Here is a 27,844-nt window from a genome sequence, read left to right on the forward strand (position 1 = left end):
GAGGTGTTGGGGCTGGACTAGGTGGGGCCTTCTGGGGCACAGTGAGGGCCTTAGGTTTTACACTAAGAGCAGAGAGAGCCCTTGGAGGATTTAGGCCCAGAGGGGCTGGGACACTTCCCCAGCAGTGGGAATGGGCTTGAGGAACCCTCTGGAGCTGCCTATGGCCTTCCAGCTCTGGGAGAGTGTGGCATGATTCTTCTCCTAGAAGATCCTCTGGTCACCATGTCCACTTGCCCTGTGGCTCCTCCTTCCCTTCGGGCATCTCTGAGCCTGGGGTGGGCTGGGCTGGGCAGGGGGAGCATATGTCTACTACCTTACATAGGCACCTACTGTGTGCCAGGCAGTGCCCTAAACACTTGACCTCAAGTCCTTCCCATAAAGGCAAGTGTATTGGCCCATTTGACAGATGAGAAAACCGAGGCTGGGAGAGGTGAAGAGTCTCACTCAGGATCATGCCCCTAGGGAGATCTGAACCTCTGATCCCAATGGGTCCCTACTCCTGAGTCCCCAGCCACACTGTTGAACCGTCTTCTTTCAGCTACGGTGCAGAGAACCAGCTCCCGGACAGACCAGGCCTGAGATCTGCCATCTCACTTGGGCAGTTGAAAACAAGAAAGTTGGATTGGTTGCCAGTACTTAAAAACCATAAAATGGAGTGGTTTCATATAAGAACCCAGATTTCTGGTTTCTCTTGTAAATGGGAGGATTTGGCAGTGCTGGATCACTTGAAGTGTGTCCCATCCTGGCCCCTGCCTGAGCTCTGCAGAGGAAGAGCCTGACCAGGGGTTGCAGGGGCCCCAGGGTGGAGGAGAGACTATAGGAGCAGCCACCAGGCTGGGGGTGGCTGGCCTAGGGCTGGGCTTTCCTAGGAGCTGGGGGTCCCTTTTCGAATGGAGCACATCTGAGCTGGCCATGGCCTTGGGGCCAGCCTTTCGCTCTCTGGGGCCTCAGTTTCCCTGTATGTCCAGGCCTGGGCTGGCTGAGATGGTCTCAAAGCCTGGCCAGCCCTGCCAGGTCCAGGGGCTGAGACCCAGCTTCTCTCATCTGTGTAGTAAGGGTAGTGATGGATTCCTAGTAGCTGTTGTTGGAAAAAATGCTTTTTTTAGGTAGCATTTATTTGGCATTTGTTATGTAGGAGGCACTTTGCTGCCTTGGCTTCACTTAACCCTCACAGCAGCCCTGTAGAGGAGCTGGTGTGGTTGCCCCCATATCACAGATGGGGAAATGGCATCCAGGAGAGGGTAGATGACTTGCCCAAGGTCACCCAGCTCTGAACAGCCAAGATGGGGGTGGGATCCAGGCATTCTGGCTACACCTGGTGCCACGTGGGTCTTGGGTGGGGATGCTGGTCAGCCAGTGGTGGGGGCATCTGTTTTGAGTTCTCAGACCAGGAAAGGCTCTCTGTGGCCCTCTTGTCCATGACACCAATTTGCGAATGGGGACACTGAGGCCCAGAGGGGGCTGGCAGTGCCCCTCTCACCCAGCGTGTAAGAGCTGGTGGACCCAGCGTGCCCCGCCCTTGGCCTCTGCTGCTCAGCTCAGAGAAGAGGTAGAGGAAGGAGGTTGGGGACTCCCATGGGGTTCACCCACAGCCCCAAGCTCCCCCCTGCACCCCAGGCCTCCAGGAACCCCAGGAGGAAGTGGTCTGGCTGGGAATGGCTGGATCTGCTGGTCCTGGGGGTGGCTGGGATGGGGGCAGTCAGACCATGCCCCCTCTGCTCCTTCTGAGCTGTCCTTGGGCAAGTGACGGGGCCTCAGTTTCCTCATCTGTAGGATGGGGGTGGTCCCAGCGCCTGTGCAGGTAGAGAAGCCTGTACACATGGTAGGTGCTGACTGGGCATGAGCAAGGCCAGCAGCCCGCGGGCAGTGGGTGCTCGTGGAGGCCCGGCTGCTGAAGGGGCCGAGTGTCTTGAGCACTTGGCGTGGGTGAGGGCAGTACCCAGTTAGCCCCCTTAGCACTCCTGTGACTCTCCAGGGTCAGCACTGCCGCTGCACCCGCTTTATAGATGAGGACGCTGAGGCTCAGAGCCGCAGAAGGAGCCACTGCTGGCCCCTGGGGGCCTGAGCCCGAAGCCGTGCCCCGAGTGTGGGAAAGAGGAAGCAGAAAGAAAGGGACGTCCGCCGGGGGCCTGGCGGTTTCCTCCCGGAGGCAGGAGTGCGAGGAGGAAGAGGAGGGCCGGGCAGGAAGCGGGCGGGAGGGGGCAGCCTCCTGGGGCTCGGACAGGCCTGGCCCCGAGTCCTGCCTCTGTCTCTCCTGAGCTGTGCGACTTTGGGAAAGGCACTTCGCCCTCTCTGGGCCTCGTTTTCCTCCAGTAAAAAGAGCTGAGTGATGGCACCCACCTCGGGTCGGTGTAGACTAGCTGCTGGTGGTCTCTACAAGGCTTCACTGCTGTAGTTGTTGATATTTTTATTGTTTTCAGCACCATGGGTCCTGCCTTTGACACAACCCATGCAATCGTGACAAACCTGTGAGGCGGGGACAGTGATGAAGCCATCTCATAGATGAGGAAACAGGCTCAGAGAGGTAGAGACTTGCCCAAAGCCACACATCTGGGAGGCTGAGGAGCAGGAAGGGAACCCGGTGCAGGCCTGCTAAGGCGGGGCGGGGGAGGGTGCTGTGTCTGCACCCAGACAGGCAGAGGAGCCACCCACCCTCCCCCTACAGCCCTGTGGATCTTCATCCACCAAACCAAGCCCCGCTGTCCCAGGGGAGGCAGCGCCCCAGAGGCCAGGGGCTCCTCAGTCCCACCCTCTCATGGGAGGACCAGGGGCAGAAGGCATCCAGGGTGAGGGGGGATTCCTGTGGGTGCTCTGCCCGGGGCTGCTTCGTGCCCAGGTGGGTCCCCGCCCCTCTCAGAGCTGTGAAGTGGGCGCCCAAGCGGCTTGCTCTGGGCCTTCTGGGGCTGGAGGGGGAAGGAAGGCGGGGTAGTGGTGGGCAGGGCTCTGAGGGGCCCCCAACCACACACACAGCAGCCCTATCTGCCCCTTAGTGGGGTTTCGTGTAAGATCGTTTTTTGAAAAGTACTTTGCCGCTTAGAAGAAACCCCCAACCACGCCGAAACCGCGGGCAGATGGTATCTGCGTGCTGTGCTTCTCGCAGCTCAACTTCTGTGAATCCAGAGACGGGAAAGTGCCCTCAATCCAACAGGGGAGAGTGACGAACGAAGGGAGGTCACTGCTTATCGCCCCCAGCTCTGGTGCCCCTGGGGGCTGTTTCCACACTGCCCCCACCCCTCACCCATGGCGCCCAGGGCCTGTTAGCTGTTGCCAGCATTTTGGAAGTTGGTCTTCTGGTTTCCTTTGTTTGAGGGACTGGGTGTTGGGACACAAAACTGCAGCGTCTGGGCTGTGGGCTTGGCGGCCGGGGAGAAAGACAGGTGGACAGGTTGGGTTCAGATCTTTGTTCCTGTGTCCTTGTTATGTGGCATTGGGCTGAGACCCTGGGCTCAGCCTCAGTTTCCCCATCTGAAAACGGAGTGTCAGTGCTGGCCTCTCAGGGTGCTGGAGTCAGAAACCAGCTCCTGGAGGGCCTGGCACGAGGCTTCCACTGTGAGAAACAGAAGGGGCTTCCTGTGTGAGAAGTCAGCAGACCCTGGAGGTGGGGCGGCAGAGGCTCTCCCTGGGAGGGACAGCGACCTGGATGGCACTCCCAGTGGTACCAGCTGATGGCACGGCTGGCCAGGCAGGCCTGCTGGAAATCCCCCACCCACGACTTTGTGAATGGAAAAGGAAACCAAAGTGCACCAGAAGAGATCGCGTTCTGAGCGGCTGGCCCTCACTGGTGGTGGGGGTGGGGGTAGCTTCCTTCCCCAAGGCAGGAGGGGCCGCCTCAGCTTCCTTTTTGGGGCCCCACACCCCTTTTTCCTATCTGCCCTCTGCGCTGGGGAGGAGGCCACTGTTTCCCTCAGTCCACGGACCCCGCTGACGGCTCAGCCTCTGGCACCAGTGGGTGACAGCGTGCGGGGGTGGGGGTGGGGTGATCACAGGGCACCTGGGCTCTGGATCCTCCCTGCCTCTGCCCGATCCCCTCTCCTGAGCCTGACTTGAACCTGGACTGCAGCTTGGCTCTGGCTCCGGTGCGGGTGTCTGAGGTCCACAGAGGCAGCAGAGACAGACGTCTCTCTCCAGGGAACCCTCTATAACTGGAGGTCCTGCTGCATCTCATTTCACATCTTTGTGTAATCTAGGAAATTGTGTGCCTGACCCAGGGCCTCCCACGTTTGAGTTCCTAGTGTTTCTGGTTTTGTTTTTTCAATTAATAAAACTCATGGCAGGAATAATGGACCAGTAACTTAAAAACCACCCACAATTGTACTACCTGGAGAAAACCAGCATTTCCATTTCAGTAGATGTCTTTGTAATCTTTTGTTTTCTATTTGTTTCTCTAACTTTCCCCCCAAATTGCAATTCCATCTGCATTCACTAATTCTTTTTTTTTTTTTTTTTCTTTCTTTCTTTATGGCCACACTCTCGGCATGTGGTAGTTCCTGGGCCAGGGATCAAACCCGAACCACAGTTGCAACCTGCGCCACAGCTGCGGCAACACCAGGTCCTTAACCTGCTGTGCCACAGTGAGAACTCCTAGCATTCACCACTTCTTCATTTGGCACTTATCTCTAGAGCCCCTTCTGTGTGCCAAGCATGCTGGGGACTATGGGCAGAAACTTTGGGACAAAAACCCCAGCCCTTGTGAGACTGGTACTCATCATACTGTTTTGTTACCTTTTTTTAAAGCTTGTTTCAAACATTTTTGTTTGCTTAAACATTTTTCAAGAATGTCTTAAATAACCTAGCTGCACAGTATTTCATTTACATAACCCCTGATATATTTATTATTATCTAGACTCCTCTTTCAATCATTTATAACTTTTCTGCTCAAATAGATAACCTTGTGACAAATATCTTGTGTGTAAATCTTGGTACGTATGTCTGATTATTTCCTTAGGCTACATTCCTAGAAGGGAAGTGCTGGGTTGAAGGCTTTGTGAGTGCTTCTCATGTTTTCTTTCTCTGAAAGCTTGAGAGATAGTTTACAAATTATGAAACTGTGTCAAGTGTACAATGGTTTTTAGTACATTTACAGAGCTGTATAGCTATCTCCACAATTTAATTTTAGACTAGTTTCATTATCTCAAAAAGAGACCTTGTGCCCACTAGCAGTCACTCCCGTTCCTTTCCTCCTGAGCCCCAGGCAACCACTGATCTGCTTTCTGTATCTATAGGTTTGCCTGTTCTGTTCTTTTCGTATAAATAGAATCAGACAATGTATGGTCTTTTGTGATTGTCTTCTTTCACTTAGCATCATGTTTTCAAGGTGTATTTTGTTCCTATTTATTACTAAATAATACTCCATTGTAAGGATAGATTACATTTTGTTTATCCATGCCTCTCTCAGTGGATGGACATTAGGTTATTTCCATTTTGGGGCGATTAATGAATAGTGCTGCCATGAACATTCATGAATAAGTTTTTGTGGACTTGTGTTTTCATTTTTTTCCTGGGTACATACCTAGGAGTAGAATTGCTGGATCCTATGGTAACTCTATGTTTTAACATTCTGAGGAGCTGCTCGACTGTTTTCCAAAGTACTGCACCATTTTCTAGTCCTACCAGTAATGAGGGTGTCAGTTTCTCTACATCCTCACCAACATCTGTTAGCATCCATCTTTTTGACTGTAGCCATCCTAGCGGGTTTGAATGGTTTTGATTTCCATTTCCTTGATGGCTCTTGGTGTTGAACATCTTTTCATGTGCTTACCAGCTATTTTTTTTTTTTTTTTTTTTTTTGTCTTTTTGCTATTTCTTGGGCCGCTCCCACGGCATATGGAGGTTCCCAGGCTAGGGGTCGAATCGGAGCTGTAGCCACCGGCCTACGCCAGAGCCACAGCAACGTGGGATCCGAGCCGCGTCTGCAACCTACACCACAGCTCACGGCAACGCCGGATCGTTAACCCACTGAGCAAGGGCAGGGACCGAACCCGCAACCTCATGGTTCCTAGTCGGATTCGTTAACCACTGCGCCACGACGGGAACTCCGACCAGCTATTTTTTAAGGCTGCTAATAGATCCTTTTCCTGTAGTCTTCCAGAAAGGTTCTTATACCCATTTATCTTCAAGTAGTGGTGCTAACACTGGGTATTTTTTTTAAAACCTTTTCCCAACTTCTAAGGGACATGGTTATCTTGTCCCTTCTGATTATGAATGGAATGGACCATTTCTCTTTTTTAGAAACTTTGAGCTGTCATTCACATAACATCAAATTCCCCATGTTAAAGTGTAGCTTGTTGGTTTTTAGTATATTCACTGTGTGTGCAGCCGTCACCACTGTCTAACTGCAGAACATTTCCATCCCGTCAGAAAGAATCCCAGTGCCTGTTAGCAGGCAGCCTCCAGTCCCATCCCCACTCCCCAGTTCCGGGCACCCACTAATCCTACTTTCTGTCCCTGTGGATTTTGACTGTTTCTCTTATGTTTCTTGGTCATGAACATTTACTCCGTGCCTCTCGTCTGCACTGGCTGCCTCTTTCCTGTTGATTTGCAGGAGCTCTTTACTTGGATATTAGTGCTCTGTCACACACTGCAACTATTTCCCTTGTTTGCCACTTGGCTTTTCAACTTGACTTCTGGAAGTTTTTAAGTCCGGGCAGTGAAATACAGTGATCTTTTCCTTTCTGATTTTGTTCTTTGCTTTTTCTGCTTAGAAAGGCCTTCCCTAGTGCCCCAATGTCAGATAAGTACTTAGGTTCTTCTGTTCCAGTCTTGTCTTGGTTTTATTTTTCGCATTTAATTATTTAATCCAGCTGGCTTTTATTCTTTGTGGCTGGTGTGATTTCCTGTTGTTTTTTGGTGTCAGTGAGATGCTGTGTATCATGGCATATCACATAGTGAGTGCTCACGAAACATGGGCCAAGGATAAAAACAACTCATGGCAGACTGAGCTTGGAAGGGCGGAGATTCCCGGAGTGGTGGCCGCAGCCCCGACCAGCTTCTAGGGCCTCTGGGTCTCACCCTTGTTTCCCCATCAGCTCAGCCCCAGGCTCTGCTGGGTGACTCTGAGCCTCCTTGGTGTCCCTGCAGCCCCCTGAGCCCCAGAGGCCCTCGCTTTCACCTCTTCTTCTGAATCATCATTCTTCGAAGGCAGGCGGTGGCCACCATCTGGGGCTTTTGGGGATCTTGGTGGTGACGAGCCCCCCTCCCCTCCGGTGCACACCCCTCCCTGAGGCTGGTGACAGAGGTTATTTGTTATTTCTTAACCACAGCTTTTTCCACCCTGCCCGGCGCGGAGCAGACACGAGGCCCAGGGTGCAACTGGGGGCTGCGCTGCTGCGTGAGGGGCTTCCCCTGCTGGTCTGCTCCTCGGTGGGGTTGGGAGGTGGGCAGGCCATAGAAGGCCCTTGGGGGCCGGCCAGCTCTGGGACCCTTGGCCCTGTGGCAGACTCAGGTGGGTCCCTCTGCTCTCCCCCCAGGACCACAGAGCACACCCTTGCTGCAGCAGGAAGGCCCCAGGGCCCGTGCCAAGTTCAGCACGGGTGAGCCCCCTCCTGCCTGGGGCCTGGGCACATGGCGTTGCCTCTCGGAGCCACGGCTTCCCCTTTTGTCTGGGGGGCTGACCACAGCCCGGCACTCGAGGCCTGGGGTGTCCCTGGCATCGAGGTGGCCCAGTGGCACTACGAGAAGAAGGGGGACAGGGACTGGGCGCACGGGCCTTGGGGCTCTGCAGCCAAGTGGGGGCAGGGAGGATTCCTGGCGGGAAGCCTGGAGCAGGATGTGGTCGTTCAAGGCGTGGGCTGGTGGCAGCTGGTTTGCAGCCGGTGGTGGTGGGGGTAGGGGAGCGTTTGGCTGGCCCCCCCACACCCTGCTCTGGACCCCCAGGTGGCCCAGGCCCCAGTGCCAGCTGAGTGTTCCCAGGCAAAGATGCCACTTCTGTCCTCAAGAACATCTCAGGCCAGCCAGGGACAGAGGAGTGCTTGATCAAGCCTGGCTGCTGAGCAGCTCGAGGAGCTGCAAAGCGATTGATCCTAATTTGCCAAAGGTTTTGGGCAAGAGTGGCACCCTATGTGGAGGGGAGAGGCCTCAGAGGCATCAGCATGCAGCCCTCTACCCGACCCCCGCACATCCCTCCCCCAGCTGGGGTGTGCGGCCTGGAAGGTGAGCGCAGCTGGTGAAGATATTGGTGGCTCATAAGCCCCTTGGTTCACTAGTTCACCTATGCTGACAAGGGGGTGCAGGGAGAGGGACTTCCAGGGTAGTCCCTCTTAGGCCACAGAGCCCCTCAAACCTGGGTGTGGCCCCCAGGCCCATCCCCACAGCTGGCTTATCCACACTCGCTATGGACCTGGGCTTCCACATCTCGGGAGGGGCTGTTGAGGGATCCTGTGTGTGTTGGTGGTGCTGTCTCTCTGTGGGGGTCTCTGTCTCTGGGAGTTTGTTCCTGGGGGAGGTTGATGCAGCATCTGAGAGGGGCTTTGTGTCCCTCTCACTGTGAGTCTGTGTGTGGGGGTGGTCTCCGTCACTCTGAGAGGGGACTTTGTGTCTGTGTCACTGCAAGTCTGTCCTGACATGTGAGGGGGGACTCTGATGGGCTGGAGGGGGAGCTCACTGTAGGTGGGGTTTTATTTTATTTTATTTTATTTTTTGCTATTTCTTGGCGTTCCCGCGGCATATGGAGTTTCCCAGACTAGGGGTCGAATCGGAGCTGTAGCTGCCAGCCTATGCCAGAGCCACAGCAACGCGGGATCCAAGCCGTGTCTGCAACCTACACCACAGCTCATGCCGGATTGTCAACCCACTGAGCAAGGGCAGGGACCGAACCCGCAACCTCATGGTTCCTAGTCGGATTCGTTAAGCACTGCGCCATGACAGGAACTCCATGTAGGTGGGCTTTTAGACGAGCCCCCAGCCCCTTTGTCTCCACATCTCTGGCCAACTTACCCCTCCCACATGGCCTCCTTCAGGCCTCTTAGGGTCTGACAGTAGGGGGCAGGCTTTCACCTTCACGCTCACTCAGGGTGTGATCTGGGGATGCCTCCTGCCCAGCGCGGGAGAGGAAAATGATGAGGCCTCTGTCTCTGAGCAGGCTGTCCCATCAGGTCTGTCTTACCATGTCAGCATCAGCCTTTCTCTTTCTGGCACTGGCCGGCTCACTTGCCGGGCCAGGGAAGCTGCCTCGATCCAGGTGGCTTTTATGGAAGCCTCTCCCATCCCTTTCCTGGTTCCCTGTGGGGAGAGGGAGCATGAGGTGGCAAGGGGCAGACCAAGGGGGAAGACCTGGCCCCTAGTGGACTGGGTGGATCTGGGAGCATCCAGGGCACTCAGGCAAGAGGCACTTACAGAAGCCCCAGGGCGCGTGGAGCAGGATGTTCCAGTATCACCTTCATTTTACAGATGAAAAAACAAAATGCAGAGAAGCGAAGTGATTTGCTGAGGGTCACACAGAGGAAGAGTGGCTGAGGCAGGCATTTGAAGGGTGTGTGTGTGGGGGGAGGGGGCTCTAGTTGGGGCAGAGGAAGGAAGTGACCTGTGGCCCGTAGTTCCAACATTTGTTCAGTCCTTGAAATTGGCTTGTTGCCTTCAGTTTGCCTCCAAGGGAGCCAGGCAGCCAGGGGGTGAGATAACTCGCCACACCCCCACATTGGCCTCTGCTCCCAGACATCTGAAGGCTGTGGATCCAGGCACCCACCCAGCTACTCACCCATCTATCTGAGAGACACTCTCCAAGTGCCTCCTCTAGGCTGGACCCAGGGCTGGGCCTCAGCTAGGAACAAGGCTTGGTGCCCTGTCCCCACCCCCAGAGGAACTCCCAGTCAGATGGTGGGGGCAGCTGCACCATCAGGAAATTATGGCCAGGCCTGATAAGCCCTGTGCCGAGGGAGAGGCATAGGAATCGTACTGACCACGACCTAGGGGTCAAAGAAGGCTCCCCAGAGCAGACCTGCAGTTGGGATCGGGCCTGGCTGTGGGACAGCATGAGCTGGGAGGGACAACCAGATGGAGGTGGTTGCTGTGGGCTCTGGGGCTGGGCAGACAAGGGTCTCAGCCTCAGCTCCATTCAGCTCCTCTCTCTGTGATCTCTGTGACTGGGGACAGGTGATTTTGCCTCTCGGGGCCTCCATTTCCCCATCTGTAAATGGATGGCTTAGATAAGTGTTCACGGGCTGGTAAATGCAGTAAAGGGGGTTTTGTGATGGTGACTGTGTGTATTTAGACACCGTGGTCAGGGAGGGCCTTCCTGAGGAGCTGACACTTGAGCTGAGACCTGAATCTGAGAAGAGTCAGATTTGTGAAGATGTGGAGGAACTGTCCTTTCAGACAGAGGGAACAGTAGGTGCAAAGGCCCTGAGGCGGGAGTATGCTTGATGACTTGAAGGAACGGTGGAGGCCAGTGTGGCTGGAAAAGTGAGGGAGGGCAGATGAGGCTGAGAAGGTCACGCAACATCTTGTGGGCCACAGTGAGGACCTGTGCTTCTATTCCCGGAAAGATGGGGGCCACGGGAGGGTTTGGAGCAGAAGAGGGGGATGGGAAGTAGGTAGATCCTGGATGTCTCTGGGAGTAGCACTGACAGGACTGATGGATGGCAACTCAATGTTGATGCTGCGCATCTCGGGGGGTTCAGGGTGTCTCTGACACCTCACTCTTAGTGGGGGCTCTGTGAGCACCCCCTTTGCCCCCAGGAGCTGCTCAGGACTGGAATGCAGTCCGCCTGGTTCCAGAGCCCTTGCCCTCAGCACCCACCATTCTGCCTGTGGGATGGCCTGTACTCTCCCTCCTTCAAGCCTCTTGTGCCTGGGGGAGGAGGAGTGGGGTGGCCTTGCTGCCCAGCATTCCCCTCAGATGGCAGTGGGTTTGAAATACACCCAGGCCTGTCTTATTTTTTTTTATTTTTTTATTTTTTTGCTATTTCTTGGGCCGCTCCCGCGGCATATGGAGTTTCCCAGGCTAGGGGTCTAATCGGAGCTGTAGCTGCCAGCCTACGCCAGAGCCACAGCAATGCGGGATCCGAGCCGTGTCTGCAACCTACACCACAGCTCACGGCAACGCCGGATCGTTAACCCACTGAGCAAGGGCAGGGACCGAACCCGCAACCTCATGGTTCCCAGTCGGATTCGTTAACCACTGAGCCACGACGGGAACTCCCCAGGCCTGTCTTAAATGTGGATCCCAGGCTGACTTTCCGTGGCTCTGGGCCTGCTGGTTGTGATGGGTGCTCTGTGTCGTGACCAGCCCCCCACCCCCACCCCCTAGAAATTCTCTTAGCCTTGGCTCATTTGTGAAGTGGGGATAAAACACTGGTTTCATGGGCTGCTGGGGGGTCATGGGAGGCGCCCACCACTGTTCTTCAGAGAGACAGATGGTCCAGAGTGGGATGCTGAGGGTTTTCTCACTAACACATCACCATAATTGATGTCGACGTCTGTTCTTTGCTCTGAGACAATGTCCTTCCTGCTTCCTTGGTTCTGGTACCTCCATTCCTCAATATGATGCTCTTTTCTGTGAAACTGGAAATTTCTGGAAATGGTGCTGGCTTGTGAATTCAATAGTCTGAAAGTGTCCTGGATGGAGAGCCCAGGCCCCAGTGCCTGGCACACAGCAGATGCTCATTACAGGCTGGTGTGCGGGGGCCTATTAGCACAATTTCTAGCCACAGCTGACACCCCTGCCACCTGGTGCATTTTGTGTACTTTCTGGTCTCTGGGTGTTGGCTTTTGCTGTACCTAGCCTCTAATGCCTTTTCCTCCACCTTCTCCACTCTGGAGAGTCCTCAGCAAACATTTATACCACTTCCTCTGTACCCTGTGGAAGACACACAGATGAAGGGAGCAGGAAGGCTGCCTTGGGCTTATGGTCTCGTAGTGGAGACAGCTATGAAAGGTGGAAGCTTCCTCCAGAGGAGCTATTTGCTTCTGAGCAGGGCAGGTATTCCTAAGACTGGGTTCCTGAGGCCCTGTGCTCATCCCCACCTGGTGCCATTTCCCCACATGGATCTCTCCAGACCCACCTGGAGCGCTCCACACCCTAACCCTAACCCTGTATTGCTCAATGCTCATGGCAGGTGGGGGCCCTGTTATCCCACCTTACAAAAGTGGGGCTAGGAGAGGCAAGTCACTTGTCCATGGAAGATGAGGCAGAGTTGGGACTTAAGGCTAGGACTGTCTACTTTCCAAAACCCAGGAGGAGGAGGTTGCTTGCGGTGGTCGTGCAGACCCCAGAGAGGTTTCTGAGCAGGACACTTGGCCAAAATCTGGGGAACATGTGTGTTTAGCAGGGTTCTCTGCTCCAGTTCTTCTCAGAGCCTTTAATGGACTGTTGTGCACATGATTCTCCAGGTACAAGAGGCTGCCTTCTCTTGGACAATCCCTCTTTGCATTGGTTGCCAGGAAGCTCAGATACAAATTTGTGGCAAATGAAACTCTGGTCTGTGTTCTAGCTGTTGTCTCTCTTCCCACTCTGAGTATTCCTGTAACTTGACTAAAGTTAGAGATATGACTTTGGAACAAGATGGCATTTTCTTTCTCGTGTGTGTGTGTGTTCTAAGGTTTTCTTGATACAATCAGACCTGATTAAGCCTTTCCCAGAATGATATCATGTCCATTTTCTCATTCACCCATCCAGGCAGCATCCGTTCTGGGTTCTGGCCACTGGCCGGGGGTGTGGCGACTCAATTATCCGTGACTGGGATCTTGAATTTGCTGGTCTTCATGTTACCAAAGAGGAAACCAAGGCTGTGGTGAATGCCAGGCAGATCTCCAAGGGAGTAAGCAACAGAACTAAGCTTGCCTAACCCTGGCCCTAGGCTGTGGGGCTGCTATCTTGGGGGCCTGGGTGCTGTGGCAAGAGTATGGCTTGGACCCAGACCTCCAGCCATAAACTGTACCCTACTTCCACTTCCACTGCTGTCTTTATAGGAGAGGAATGAAGGCCCCAAGCCCTGGGAGAGAGAAGACTGCTGGGGCCTGGTGTGGCCTGGGGGGTTCCAAATGGTGCGCGGTCTCTCCTCAAGGCTTTCACTTGAGGGATAAAGGCCCTTCCAGTGGACAGAGTAAGACCATTGCGAGGGCCTGGACTGCCCATACCATGGGGCCCTCTGTGCCAGGCCCAGTTTACTGCTTGGGAATGAAATGGATGCCGTCTCCCCTCCAGCTTCCTGTGGAGGAGGTGGGTGAGAGCAGGGTCTGGCCAGCTCGCAGGTACTTAACTACTGTGAGTATCAGATCTGCACAAAGAGCTGCCGCTTCCATATCTCCATCTTAGAATAAGCCCAGACTGACTCCCACAGCCTCAAGGCCCTATGGGAACCACACACTGCTATATGGCTCTTACCAGCTCCTGCCTGTTGAAAAGCTGTCTCCCTTCTAGCACAGAAGCCTGAGAATCAGGGACTGTGTGTGTTTTGTTCCTGCTGGAGCACCGGCCCCTGGAGCTCACTAAAGGCTTGGCCGGTCCCAGTCCTTCTGCCAGCGTCTTGTGGGTACCAGTGGCTATGAGGACACGGCAGCTCAGGGTACAGCTGCTACCTTGAAAGACTCTGGATGGGCCATCCCAGACCTTGAGCACATGGAGTGGCTGCAGGCTGAGGGAAGGCAAGGTCTGGTTCCAATCAGTGCTCTCATTCTCCCCAGGTAGATTCTAGGTCCAAAGCCACACCCCCAACACCATTTGGGAAAGGAGAGCCTTGGACAGGGGGTGCTGAGGCACAGCTGACCAAAACGCCTTCCAAAAGCACAGGAGAAAAGAAAGCCAGAATCAGAATTTTGCTCTCTTATACAAAAGCACATGGAACTTCCTGCCCAGTTTTAATGTCCACTGAATAGACTAACAGTCCTTTCAGGCTCACCGTACTTTCTGGCAGCTTTACGTCTCAAAACACACACAGAAGCACCCAAGTAGTTCATTGTGCTATATATAGTCACACCGAAATACATTTTATTTTAACATCAATTACATTCCATTACTTCCCTCTTATCTTACTTAAGGTATGTATGCAGGTAGGTTCTATTATGTGTCAATTTCGCTGAAGTGACACAGGAGCACTGCAACACTGTAGTGGACCCTAGCAGGCTTTCCCCATCTTGGCTGGCCTCAGACCCCAGCCTGGAAATTTAACAACAGCTGTTTATCAGTCAGGCATTTCTTTCACTTGCAAAAGTTCACCCATTCACCATATCAACCCTGTGAAAAGAGAGAGACTATTAAATATTTCTACCTTACAGATGACAAAACTAAGGCACAGAGGGCTGAGTCACTTATCCAGGGTTATACAAGAACAGGATCTAGACTGAACCTTTAGCCTGGAGAGGTAAGAGAATTAAAAAGCCCTATAAATGCACAAGCCCTACTTGAGGACAATGTCAAAGCTGGTTTACATCTGTCTTTGTTTCTTAGCCACAGCAAAGAAAGAAATGGGTTATTACCTCTGGAGTCACAGTGGCTCTAAGAAGCTAGCTTTTTGGATGCTAGAAGCTAAGAATGGGACTAGCTCTCCAGGCGTGAATGTTGCAGAGTGTAGGGGGTGACAGTCTACTGCTTGTACCACAAATACTGCAACAGTTTGGTCATTTGGGTCCCAAGCTGTGTGACTCTGAGGTGAGTCCAGGGAGCAACTGCTGGCCAGGTGGATCTGCAAGGCAGGTGGGAGGGAGGGTGCAGAAAGGAGGTGGACCTAAAGCCCCGAGTGTTTCTGGGGCTGCTGTTCAAGCCCAGCTCTGTCCTGTCACAGCACCCAGCTAGAAAGGCACCCCCTGGTCCCTCCACCCAGTCTTCCTGCATCTTGCTTTGGATTGTCCAGCTAGGGCTGTGGCCAAAGGCAGAGATGTCTGTTGCTGTGTTCTCAATCACCCCTCCAACCTGGGCAGAGCCTCTGGCATCTCCCACCCACCACAGTAGTTAGATGCACTGGCTCTGATCCTTGGCAGGCTGGGGTTCAGCCCCTGCTCAGCCTCCCGGGTTGTGCGACTCTGGGCAAGACAAATGGGCTGCTGTGAAGAGATGAAAGAGGCTGTATCACACTCAGCCAGTGTGCAGAGGGGGAGCCAGGATGAGTTTCACCATCATCTGTGCAGCAAAGGCTGGCCGTGGTGAGGAGGGGAATCCTCTCTTCACTGCCTGCCAGGTCAGCAGTTCCTCAGCTGCTGGGGGTGGAGCTGGCACAGAGAGCCCCACATTCAGAATGAAACCAGTGGCTTTACTGCTTAATCTTGGCACCCACACTGGAGGCCAGGCCCAGGGCCCGCAGCGGAACTGAAAGGGAGACTAGGCCTGGCCTCCCCTCTTAGCCTGGCCTACTTCCTCCCAGTGATCCTGTGGGCCTTGAGCCAGTGGGGAGGGTTGGGGGGACAAGGCAGGGCCAACTGCACAAGTGGGAGAAGGACTTAGTTCTCTGTACCTAACCCATTTTGCAGTCAGAAAATAGACAACGAGAGACTGGCTGACTGAAAGCTGCCAGGAGAGCAGAGGCTCTGCTTCCCGTGCTCTCAGGCACGTCTAGTGCCCGTGTAGGTGCCGTGCAAGGCTCCAGGGATCCCTGCGTCTCACATGGCTCCAAGGCTGAGAAATTGGGTCATGGAGGACATAAAAGAACTTGAAAGGTGCTAATGTCCCGGCTGGTGCAGGTCACTCAGGGTTGGGATTTACTAGTTGTGCAGCTTCTCCATGCTCGTAACCAGAGTTGCTCTCCCCAGACTGCTGTGTCCCACAACCGGGGCAGGACTAGGAGCTCCGACACCTGCCCGGGGTGGGTGGGTGGGGTCTGGACCAGAAAAGCCATTGTGCCTGGAACTCACTTTTGTTCCCTCTCCCCATCTGGTGCTGGCTTGGCAGGCGGGGGTTGTGGCACTTTCCAGGGGCACCTTGCTGTCTCCTGGCTCCAAGGAAAAGAGCTGTTAGAGGGAGAAGGGCCCCATTGGAGTTGGGTCTCCTCTGTCCACTCGCCGCATCTTGCTCCTTCCTCCATGTTCATCTTCTTTTGGTCTCTGCTGGAAGCCATCAATCATCTCCTGATCCCAGGGAAACAATCTCATCAGCCTTATCACAAGAGGATGTGGAGATGGGGGTGGTAAAGTGTGATCTCCTTTCTGCAAAAACTTCCTGCACCCTGGAACAGACATCTGCAGGGTCAGCCCATGCTCCAGCCAGGTTCAGTCAGGAGCCTTTTGCTGGTAAAAGGGTAGAGGGTCACCCCGACCCACTCTGAGCCCTGTGTGTGCTGTATGTTGTGGGAGGCTCCAGAGCCCAAGGTTTTGTGTGGCTTTCCAGCTGGTTGTAACTGGGGCCAGCCAAGCCAGACAAAAGGGCACACTGGCAGAAACACCGAGTCCATAAGCTAAGCTGCTCTGCCAATCCCCACCCCACAGCCAAATCCATGTCTGCTGGTCCTAACACCTGAAGGCAAAACAGGTTAGTTAGGTGTGTTTGGGAGCTTGAGATTCTAGGCTCTGTGGAGAGAGGTCCACTTCCTCAGGCAAATGACTTCACTTTCAAAATTTCAGTTTCTTCTTTTCATTTTTATTCTTTTTAGGGCCACACCGGTGGCATATGGAAGGTCCTAGGCTAGGAGTCGCATTGGAGCTGCAGCTGCCGACCTATGCCATGACCACAGCAACACTGGATCCAAGCTACATCTACAACCTATGCCACAGTTTGCGGCAGTGCTGGATCCTTAACCCACTGGGCAAGGCCAGGGATCGAACCCACATCCTCAAGGAGACAGGGTGGGGTTCTTAACCCACTAAGCCACAATAAGAACTCCAAGTTTCTTCTTTTTAAGTTGCGGTGATAGTATCTGCTTCCTAGGGCTGCTGTTAGGCTGGGAGAGACCTGTGCTAGTGGACAGCCAGTGGAGGGGAGGAGTGGAGCTAAAGGCAAGGTAAAGGCCTGGGGCCCCTGGCAGTCAGCCAGCACCACAGAGGGACCTGGGGTTGGATAGCCTCATGTCTGCTCTCTGGGTTTGCTGGGATGAAGGAGTCAGCAGCCAGTGTGACTGGCCAGGTTAGGGATTGGGGAGTTTTGCTCCCCCAGTGGGAAGAGAAAGATTTCAGCCAGCAAATACCTGTCAGAGCTGGAATGTCTACAGATCTAGGTGAAGCCGAGATTGGCCCTTAGCCCAAATGTTTCTGGGGAGCTCAGTGTGTGTGTGTGTGTGCGCGCGCGCGTGCGAGTACACCTTCTGCAAGCGAGAACGCGGGCACCCACTCCATCCCCAGGGTACCTGAGCTCGCACCACTCCATGCATCACTCACATGTGCTCAGCAAGCTAGGCCCCTGGAGAGACTGCGGAAAAGAGCAGAGGCCTGGGTGATCAAAGGGTCAGTGGGACAAGCCTTGAATGTCTCCCTTGGTCTCCTAGAGTTCAAAGCCCAAGCTACAAGCAGCCTGTTCTAGCATCCAGGAGATTCGGCGATGCACACGTCTCGAGATGCCCGACAACCTCTACACCTTTGTGCTGAAGGTGAGAGACAGCTTTCCACACTCAGGGTGGGGGGAAGGAGAGTGCGGTATAGACAGACCTTGAGGGTCTCACATAGCTGTTCCTTTCTCCTTGCCAGGTGAAGGACCGGACAGACATCATCTTTGAGGTTGGAGATGAGCAGCAGCTGAATTCATGGATGGCTGAGCTTCGGGAGTGCACAGGCCAAGGGTGAGGCCCCAGACCCTAGGGCCCCCCTCCTGGCGCAGCTTTTACTGCTACTTCTGACCTACCCAGATCCTTAACCCCAGACTCTTCTCCAGCAGACTGGAGAACACAGACCCAGAGACGCACATATCCTCAGCCTTAGAGCCCAGCACGTTTAACTCTCCAAGGGGAAGCACAGATTCCCTGAACCAAGGTGAGGGGGTCAGGGCCTTTTTCCTCCAGTAACGTTGGATCCCAGCCCTAGCCCAGGACATAAGGTACCCAACAAAGGGTCACCACCACGTAACTTCTTTTCTGCCAGGTGCTTCTCCTGGGGGGTTGCTAGACCCAGCCTGCCAGAAAACAGATCATTTCCTGTCCTGCTACCCCTGGTTCCATGGCCCCATCTCCCGGGTGAAGGCAGCACAGCTGGTTCAGCTGCAGGGTCCTGATGCTCACGGAGTGTTCCTGGTCCGGCAGAGTGAGACGAGGCGTGGGGAATATGTGCTCACATTCAACTTCCAGGGCATAGCCAAGGTACAGGGTGAGGTGGGGTGGAGGGCTTCACCCTCTTCATTTTCAAGGCCCTTAGGGGTCAATGCCTGAGCCCCGGCCATCCTCTTCCTGCAGCACCTGCGCCTGTCACTGACTGAGCGGGGCCAGTGCCGAGTACAACACCTCCACTTCCCCTCGGTCATGCACATGCTCCACCACTTCCAGCGTTCACCCATCCCACTCGAGTGCGGTGCCGCCTGTGACGTCCGGCTATCCAGCTACGTGGTAGTTGTCTCCCAGCCACCAGGTGTGACCCTAATGCCCCTTGGTAAATGGGGCGGTGGCACTGGCAACCGGGTAGAGGGTGAAAGCTCACTGCAAACTCAGGGAGGCAGAGACCTCATTTTGTGTCTTTCCAACACTTGGTCCTGCTCTGTTAAGACTGACAGTGGTTTCTCTCTTGGTCACTTTTCCCCCCAGGTTCCTCCAATGCCGTCCTGTTCCCTTTCTCCCTCTCTCGCTGGGATTCAGAGCTGGGCCTTCCCCACCTTAGTGCTTCTGGCTGTCCGAGGGGGCTCGGCCCAGAGGGTCTCCCAGGCCGATCCTCTCCCCCAGAGCAGATCTTCCACCTGGTGCCTTCGCCTGAGGAACTGGCCAGCAGCCTGAGGCACCTGGAGCCTGAGCCTGCCAGTCGAGCCCGGGACTCAGACTATGAAATGGACTCCTCCTCCCGGAGCCACCTGCGGGCCATAGACAATCAGTACACACCTCTCTGACAGGCTGGGAGGAATCCCAGATGCCCCAGAGGAACATAAGCAAGCAGAGACATGAACTTGTGAATGTAATTTTCTTTCCTTCCTTCCAGAGAGAGATTTAAGGGACACTGTTAACTGTTGATTCCAGTTTGGATGTGACCCTTCTATTAGGCCTGTTAAAGGGCCTCCTATAAGTTTCATTCTCACTTGACTGTCTCCTATTGTTTACAGATGTAGTTCTTGTTCACGGATGCCACCAGCTCCTGCCCGGGGTTCCCAGGACCAGTCCCCATCAGTTTTGGAGGAGGTAGTAGGGTGAGGGCCCGAGTTGGCAGTGGAAACTTGTTCTATTTTTCACTGACACTGTCACAGCTGACAGACTTTCTACTTTGGGTGGGGGGCATCAGGAAGCCCAAAACACTAACAAGCCCTGGCTTCTCCTATAGGTTTCCCATTGTAGCTTCAGTCCACGTGGCAGGTCTGATGTACCCATGCCACAGGTGACCACACTTATCCTGCTTTGACTCGGTTTTAGGACAAAGCTCTGGCAGATGGACAAGCTAAATATCAAAATGATTTTAAACATTTTTACCTCAAATTAACTTTTCAAAGGATTCAGGTTTCAAAAATTAAACCATTGCTTATTTCATTGCACTGTCTGAATTAATACCCATGCGATTTTTGTAGTCAGAGATAGCTATGCAAACCTTCCTTGACTGGCTTCCTTGTCTAGTATGCCTCCAAAGAACAGTCACCTGTTCCTGAGAAGCCACTGTCCTTCCTAAATGTAGAGAAGTAAAAAGCGTGTCACTCTTTCAGGGAAATTCAGGCAATTACTGAAATAGGAGGGTGGCAAGGAATAGTTCCACCCTGGTGCCTTATGAATAAAAAACGATTCTGGTTTATAGTAGCTTTACAGCGAGAGTTAAACTGAGAGGTAAGGAAGGGGCAAGCAAAAAGGAAAGAAGGGCTGCTGGGCCCTTCCTAGTAAACTCTTGGCCAACAGGGCTGGCTCAGAGCCTCCAAGCATCTGAAAGTGTATTAAATTATCCCACAAAGTTTTAAGCTCATTCTTGAGCCAAAATGGAAGCTGGGAATCTGGTGCCACAGCTAATGAGAAAATCCTTTAACAGCTCGCAATTACTGTTCTGTTCTAGCTGGTTACTGCCTCATGTGATGAAGAACGTGTGTGCGTGTATACATACATAGGCACACATACCCTCAACATCCAGGGAGGTTCTGCAGTTGGATCTCCATCTATACTTGCCTTTCACAAATGATACAATTGATAGGAGGCTGGCTCCTCCCAGAACTTTCATGCAGAGGCTTGGAAACAAGGGAAGCAGTGACCCAATGGAGTCAGCTGCTCCTGGGTGCCAGCAGAGCCATTCAGTACAGCCGCCAGGCTGACCAAAGTGGCTTCTAGGAAACCAAGAGTTCAGCACAGCTTAACATTTATAGATACTTCAATCAAAGGCTAAATTTAAACCTTGGCCTGAACTAAACTGCCTATTTCTGGGGTGAGGGTTTGGTCTGTTCCCTCCAGCCATTCATTCTCTGTACACTAAGAGGTGAGAGGTCAGGCTTTAGGAGGGGCAAGAAGGTCAGCAGCCACCTCTCCCTCCCATCACTTTAAAACCCACACTCCTGGATGTTTTCAGAGATGGTAAAGCAGATCCAACCCTGATCTGCATTGGGGTCACCTGTCTTTCCTTCACTGTCCACATATCAAGTAGGTCTCTGTGAATAAGGAATGCTAAAAGCAAAATGTGAGCCAGGAGTAAGCACTATTTTGGATTTCTCAAAGAAAGTCAATGCTGACTTATCACTGGTATAGTTTTTCCCCTTGTCTGCACAGGCAAAGGGCGAGGTAGACAATGAATCAAATAAGTAAGTTCCCTCCCTCCCCTCAGAAGGGTAAACAAACATCTGGGATATGACCTCCTCAAGCCACAGCGGCACTCACTTCTTAGCCTCTTGTCATCGAGTTCTCAGGTAGTGCGGAGAGGCAAGCCAGGCACAGCAAGCAAGCACCTCTGTCCTACTGGCTACAAAGTGCAAGCTCAAACTCTGTGACCGAGTCAACAACTTCCAGATTGCTTCAGTGTAAAATGTTCACAGAGAAGAAAAACATTTCTAAATGTGTTTGAGTTACCAGGACAGCTCAAATACCTTCTGACAAAAAGCTCCCTCATGGCCTGGGAAGAAGTGACACTAAGCCAATGCCTTCTGCTAGAGCAGAGCTGGAGGTGGGGGGAGCAATGGGTTCCTAGGCTTGATATCCTCACAGGCAGTGAGGCAGCTACCCTGATGGCTGCAATCAGCCCACCACAGTCATAGCACATTCCCCCACCCTCCTTCCAGTCCCAGTGTGACCACTGCTGGCAGCAAGAAGCCAAGCCAGCAGCCTCCACTGAGAGCCCAGGCTCTGAGTGCCAAAGGACAGTAAGCCCTCTGGTTATCTCTAGTTACAGACAAGGACAGCTTTGACTGCTCCCATCATCATCCCTTCCTTCATCCGACTTTAATGAACTTTTACAAACTAACAGTCACCAGCACCAAAGAATTAAGTCAACTAACCTGCCTTGAATTTTAGACCAGCAATCCATATGGCTTTATCTGGTATAAATCTTCTGCCTTTGATCATTTCTGGACCGTGTAGGAAAAAGGAATAGCAATTATTAAAATCTTAAGCCAGAGAACACTATTTTTACATAACAGTTTCTTAACCTAAAATCAAGGCCTTGAGAACCCTTCCCTAAGGGTTGCCTGTGATTCCTTCATGCTACTGTTGAGGGCTAAGTCTCTTATTGCAAATGTGAGCGCTAATATCTCCCACAGGCTAGAGGAACTTGATAGTTTATTATCCACTGCCTCTTAACAAGGACACATCTGACATCCAGTGTTTAGCTGGAATAAGCAGCATATTGTAATGACAAAACAGAAAATGGATTCATCTTATAGGCAGAAGGTATTTGGCAAATTTTTATGTATTGTATATGTACTGTATAAGTAACTTATTCTTGAAGAATGCAAATTTTGCTATAATGTACAAACTGCTACATGTGAATTAAAAGGAAATTTTCAGAATCCTGACTTGTTGCCACAGTATTTAAAGTCTCTATAATAACTATGCTCTCTGCAAAGTACTTGGTTTTCCCTGTTTGTCCCCTTCCTAGCTTTGTACATGGCTACATATTTTCAGCCCTCTATACTTATTACAATTTGTGTGTGTGTCTGTCTCCTGCCCCCTACTGGTAAAACAGACTGATGCCTGAATTAGGACAACTTCTAGCACTCATTTGGTTCAGGAGATATTAAAAAGAAAGCTTACAGAATCAGTGGCAGGCTGAGGACGTGGAATTTCAGTGCTGCCCAACTCTGGCCAGCCTTTCTCCTTCTGAAGCAGACCTCTATCCACCAACAGAATATCTCAGTCTTGTCTTTTTCTAGAGATACCTTGAACCAGAACTAAAGGTGAAGAAGAAAAATCATTTGACAGCCAACCTTCCAGGGTATTAAGAAGCAGAGTCAGCCCTTCTGCTCAGATACTCAGTATCCTATAATGGAAAGAGCTCATACAAACACACATTAACTTGGTATCAGTTTTTAAAACTTTTTTTATTTTTTAATTTTTTTTAAAGTTTTTATTTTATATTATCTACAAAGTAAAAGTTTTCCTTTAACTTAAAAGTTGAACCACTGTAGACAGTGATCACTTCATCAAACTTGATTTATAAATAATAATCCGTCAGTTTGACGGTAAGAATTTACTGAACCTTTGTCAAGTTTAGTAAAAGGGCGTTCCAAGTCTTGATTTTTTTTTTTTTTTAAAGCGGTAATAGCAGCAAGAATCACTCTTGTTACTTCTTTTGCTAGCTGATGTGTTCATGACTTTCACGGGTCATTAAAAATAAATAACTTCCAGTTTCAGCAAGCAGAGCTGGGGTACTTGCGGGACTCAGAAACAGCGTATGGAATTATGGAACAGCCCACAAGTTCCTAAATACCTCTACTCGGTCCAAATATCTTCCACTGCAAGTGAACTGTTAGCATTCCTATTGGATGTTACAAGAAATCAACATATAATTTTTTAAAAAGAAAATAAATGAAATTCTAGTTTTCTGTGCTTCCAGTTGGTAGAAGCAGTAGAAGGGAGGAGGGAATTTGGCCTTTCGGTTCCTCCAGGGCAGCCTTACAACTGCTGTTGGTGGTGGGCTTGTACTGTAAAAAAGAAAAGTGAATATTTAAACAGAAAACTGGCAACACCACACATTAAGCCTAGTGAATCTGCAGCACATGACTGTTAACTATCCTTGTGCTAGCTGAATAAGACTCAAAAAATGCAATTCTCTTTACCACCCCCCCACCCCCACATCTGTACCAAAGGGGGAGAGGTAGGTGGGTGGGTAGAAACAAACCAGTCAGACATAAACCACTTCAGATAAAACTCCCAGAAGAGTTGTTGCTCACGGGGTACAAAAAAAGGCCTTAACATACCCCCTCCCCAAAAATAGCCAAGCACCAGTAATTGCTTTCAGAATAACAGGTTAGACTGAAATATCGCCATGGCAGCCATCAAGTATTAGAGCACAATCACGGGCATTCTCTCCCTAGCAGGGAATAGACTGGAGCTAATACTATACTCAAAACCAATCCATACACAGCACTTTCTCATCAGTAGTTGTCTCCAGAGCTACAATCAAACTCTGCCATGGTGGTAACCCCCCACATGTCAGACTGTTGGGACTCAGGAAGGAAAACACTGCCCTGTCCATCCTATGATAACAAGGAAGGCCAACTGAGTCCTAAGCATGCATCAGCTACACAGAATGCTGCTGCTGCTGCTTCTCATCAAGCCAAATCCTGTATACCATCAGAACACACACAGACTGGGCTCTCGGAAGCCTCACACCTGATACTGAGCTGATCATCACAGTCCCTACTGTGCACACTGACGGGTCTTGCTAGTTCTCAGATGCGGGGCTTGAAGCGCTGGCCCTGCCTGCCATTTGACCTGTGCGAGCAGAATGCTTTGGGGTGCCCGGCGGCCCCTGCACACACACGCCTCACCTGAAGGGTGCGTCATATAAGGGAAATGCGCTGTTGTCGAGACTGGAATGGGCTGTAGTGCACTTTGAGCGAGGGCGGCCTGGGGACCGCCGGGTGGCTGTGTCGTCATTAGCATCATTGGCGCATGGGCAGTTGGATGAGAAGGAACCATTCCTGACTGTACATGAGCCTGAAACAGAGAGCTCTTTTACGCATACAGGCAACATCTCCAGCTTAAACAACATGTCAACTGAGTTCCTTTCAGTGGGCTAGGGCTCTCAGGAAAGGGCAACAGTGGTTCAGCCCTCAGGGCCCTTTTTTTCCTCTGGGGACATTCCCTAGTGGATCATCAACTGACCTAAAGACATGTTTCACCCTTTGGCAGAGCCTGCAAGGCTGAGGGAGCAGGCACCCCAGGAGCCTGGGTAAAAGTCAGGGCTGCAATGTCCTAGCCTTCAACATTTCTGATGACTGGACTCTAGGTATGGGGCAAGGTCTTCACGAAGATAAGACCCCGATCCAAGGGCAGCTTTCTCAACTCAGTAGAAGGTTAGATGCAATGATGCTTTAGAATCTGGCTTCCAGGTGGGGCCTGAAATACTTTTACAGGTAACATCCCTTTCATGTAAGGAAGCAGATTATTATATAACAAATGGGCTGTTATCTTCTGTTCTCTTTGTTGGCTCCTCCCCTTCTGCTTCTTGACTGCTCACCAGCACACCTCAGTGAAGAATGAGTCGGCAGTGAGAAAGAGAACCTCAGGCCCCTTGACTCTGCTGAAAGATATGCTGCTAAAGCAGCAGGGGTTGCAGTTAAAGGCTCCCGTGAGGTGGGGAGGGGTGATCTGAAATTATCTGGGCCAGCCCAGTGTCCCTGTACCAAGTGATAGTGAGTTCAGCCTGGTCTCACTGTCAAGATGGAAAGGTTTTTAGTCAGCCCAAACAGCTGGATCCCAGCTCTGCAGGGATTTGGCAGAACCAGGAAAAGCCCTCGTTTCCTGCCTCCCATACTGTGCACTGTTCTAGACCACGGTAAGCCTTAAATGAAATGCTGTTCTAACTCTTCAAATGGACCCAGGACATGCCTGGGCTTCCCTGTAAATGTTAACCTTTTTGCTCTTTCAGCACAAAAACACAAAAGTGAGGTTTTAGGAACCCCAGCTTACATGTAAATTCACATAACTACTTAGCCACCAGCCTCTGCTAGCCATCGACAGGCCCCCAGGTCTCATGAAGCTCCTGATTCAGCCAAACCATGCTGGCCCACACCTGACTAAACTGGCTCCCTCCCCACCATCAAAAGCAAATCATCCACTGCAGTCCACACTATAGACCCTACACATTTGCTGGGGAGGACGCCCCCAACTTCCCAGAGCTGTGGGATTCTAGTTACAAGGTCGCCTTCTGAGATTTAGCTCCAACTGAGCAACATCTTCAGCCCCCACCATGCCAGAGCCTCAGTGGTGCATTGCTTGACAGGAAACAGAGTTCAGTGAGGCAGTCTAGCTTAGACCCGCCTAAGAGAGTTCTGTTATGAAAGCAGCAAAAAGAGACATCAAATACAGCCGATTCACCCTTAACAGCTCCAGGGAGGGCATCAAAGGACAGTATTAGAGCCCAACTTCAGTGCAGCTCCTTCTCCTCATTAAGACAATCCAACTTGGCCCTGGATTGCATTGGACTTTTGTCAGCAGCTAATGCAGACAGAAAACACACCTTTCAACCTTTACAAGCTTACACTGGAGGTGAGCTCCAAAGTGCTTCCAGGGCTGCTCTTTAAGAAAAATGGGAACAACACCTGGGAGCTTCCAGCTTCAAGTTACACTGCACCAATGTACAAGGCCAAGCCCTTTCAAGAAGTACAACATATGGTCAAAGCAGATGTATGAACAACCAGGGAAAACAAGTGGAAAGATTTCTCTGGAACTCATGTGACTAACATTCAAGCGGACAGGACCAGGGTAATCACCTCAGAGTTGAGAATTTGTGAAATCCCATCTTCTTTACCAGACTTGTGTGTCTGTGTGTGTGTATGAGAAGGGGTTGGGGGGGGGAAGGGGAGAGAGGGAGAGAGAGAGACAGAGAGAAAGACAGAGAGAAAGAATATATGTATATATACGTATATATAACAATGAAGTTATATAAACATAACAAAGCAGACACAGCAAGGAAAAGAACTAAGTTGCATTCCAGAGTCAAAGATATTTTTAAAGTCTCAATTGAGAAATGTTAAAAGACTGACTAATTAGCAACTTCACTGATCCCATTACAAAGCCACACAAACATTCATTTAGGGCCAGATCACATGTATTTGAGCAGGAAAAGGGAGACAAGCAAATGGTATCACACACAAGGTTTCCTAGCTTGAAGAGCATCTGGCTCTTTGCTGTTTATCTGATAACCTTCATATTCTACTTGGTCTTCACAGAAAGTTGGCTAAAGCAGGTTTACCTGAGGTACATGGGCCATGTGGGGTGGATTGGTGTATGCCGGCTGAACATGAGAAGGATGGATCGTGAAGACAGTCTGTTGTGCTGTTGGGAAGCTATTCTGTGGCGACTGCGTATTGGAGGCAGGTGTCATGGAAGGTGGGGTTGGAGCGAGCCCTGCATGGTAAATGGCTGACTGCTGTTGTGGACTGGCCAGATGGAGAGCCTGGGCAGCCTGGTGCTGATGGTGCTGCAAAATGACAAAAGACTTGAGAAAATCACTTTCTTTAAAGAAAAGCAGTTAAGCGTCACACACAAAGCTGAGTTTTACACATGAAAACAGGCTCCACTCAGGCCCATCCTTATAAAAGGAGGGGCAATGGCAAGTACAAGAGAAAGTACAGAGTGGTAAGAGCAGGCTGGGGTGAGAGGCCTCTCAGAGACATCCCTTTCTGGGGGGGAAAAGCCTGATTCTCAGCCTACACTCCCTCAACCAAGTGGTGGTAAAATAAGACTATTGCCCCAGGGAACTGATCCATATCAAAGAGCTCCCTAAGTGTCCTGCTAACAACATGATAGGAGTTTGGATTGTGACTCAGAAGTAACAATTAGGATCCATGAGGATGCAGGTTCAATCCCTGGCCTTGCTCCGAGGATTAAGGATCTTGTGTTGCCATGAGCTGTGATGTAGGTCACAGATGTGGCTTAGACCTGGCATTGCTGTGGTAGGCTGGCAGCTGCAGCTCCGATTCAACCCCCAGGCTGGGAACTTCCATATGCCAAGGTGCGGCCCTGAAAAAAAGAAGCAAAAACAAACAAACAAACATGATTACAAAAGCTAACAAGAAAAACAACAAACAAACAAAAAAAACCCCCAAAAAACCAACCCCACACCTCATCATATAAACATTAGGAATTAAATTTTTAAAAAGTCCCAAGCAAATTCCTTACTTTATGTTAAATTAGATTTTTCAGTGTTGGTAAGCTTCCAGAACTTAACCAATCACCTTATTCTCAATATGTGACTTAAACCCTAGGGACGCAGCCTGCAAAGCTATACGCTGCTAGGTATTTTGATCACGTGGTACCCAGCATCTTGTCTGACACTAAAAAAACACTCAGCAAATATTATGAGGAAGCTCTGGTGAAGACCTCTGAGTTCCTCCTTACCTGAACAGGACTGGGTGCAGGATGGCTTCCACCATGCTGGTTCTGCTGCTGTCCAGTGGGAGTAGCTGAAGGCTGAGGATGTGGAGTATGTGGGTGCAGGGTAGCATTAGGGTGCGCATACTGTTGAGCAAGGGAGCCAGTGGAAACTAAAGTGAAAGAAAGAGGAGTGTGTATAACAGACGTGTGTGATGATCTTGATCACTCCTCTATGCCTTGACAACTCTCAGTTGATCAACTGAGCTGTTCTGATGCTCAATGCCAATCTCTATATCCAACTCCATTTAAACCATCCATTTCTTGAAAAAATAAATGTGAAGTTACTGCTTACCAACCAGACT

General features: G+C 51.5%; 2 protein-coding genes across 44 annotated transcripts in view; one reads left to right on the forward strand and one right to left on the reverse strand.

Annotated features, from left to right (window-relative positions):
* SH2B3 (SH2B adaptor protein 3) overlaps positions 1-21,952 on the forward strand; it is a 41,321-nt gene extending 19,369 nt beyond the window's left edge. Inside the window, exons 3-8 of one of the 3 annotated variants that reach the window (XM_001929523.5) lie at positions 17,340-17,441; positions 17,539-17,630; positions 17,726-17,820; positions 17,929-18,143; positions 18,237-18,408; positions 18,582-21,952. In XM_001929523.5, coding sequence (XP_001929558.1) covers positions 17,340-17,441; positions 17,539-17,630; positions 17,726-17,820; positions 17,929-18,143; positions 18,237-18,408; positions 18,582-18,877 — 972 coding nt within the window. In that variant the 3' untranslated portion in view covers positions 18,878-21,952. Of the gene's footprint in view, positions 1-17,339; positions 17,442-17,538; positions 17,631-17,710; positions 17,821-17,928; positions 18,144-18,236; positions 18,409-18,581 lie in introns of all 3 variants that reach the window. The other 2 variants (XM_005670660.3, XM_021072940.1) reach the window with 2 other exon arrangements.
* The window catches only part of ATXN2 (ataxin 2), a 115,546-nt gene continuing 101,584 nt past the window's right edge, over positions 13,883-27,844 (reverse strand). For 10 of the 41 annotated variants that reach the window (XM_021072934.1, XM_021072932.1, XM_021072933.1 and 7 more), the window contains 4 exons: positions 27,507-27,652; positions 26,359-26,586; positions 23,930-24,098; positions 22,674-23,080 (listed from right to left, as the gene is read on the reverse strand). In XM_021072934.1, coding sequence (XP_020928593.1) covers positions 23,052-23,080; positions 23,930-24,098; positions 26,359-26,586; positions 27,507-27,652 — 572 coding nt within the window. In that variant the 3' untranslated portion in view covers positions 22,674-23,051. Of the gene's footprint in view, positions 14,168-15,777; positions 21,506-22,190; positions 26,587-27,506; positions 27,653-27,844 lie in introns of those variants that run through there. The other 31 variants (XM_021072931.1, XM_021072916.1, XM_021072909.1 and 28 more) reach the window with 15 other exon arrangements.

This window comes from Sus scrofa, chromosome 14, assembly GCF_000003025.6.
Source record: "Sus scrofa isolate TJ Tabasco breed Duroc chromosome 14, Sscrofa11.1, whole genome shotgun sequence".
In the NCBI taxonomy this organism is placed as follows: Eukaryota; Metazoa; Chordata; class Mammalia; order Artiodactyla; family Suidae; genus Sus; species Sus scrofa.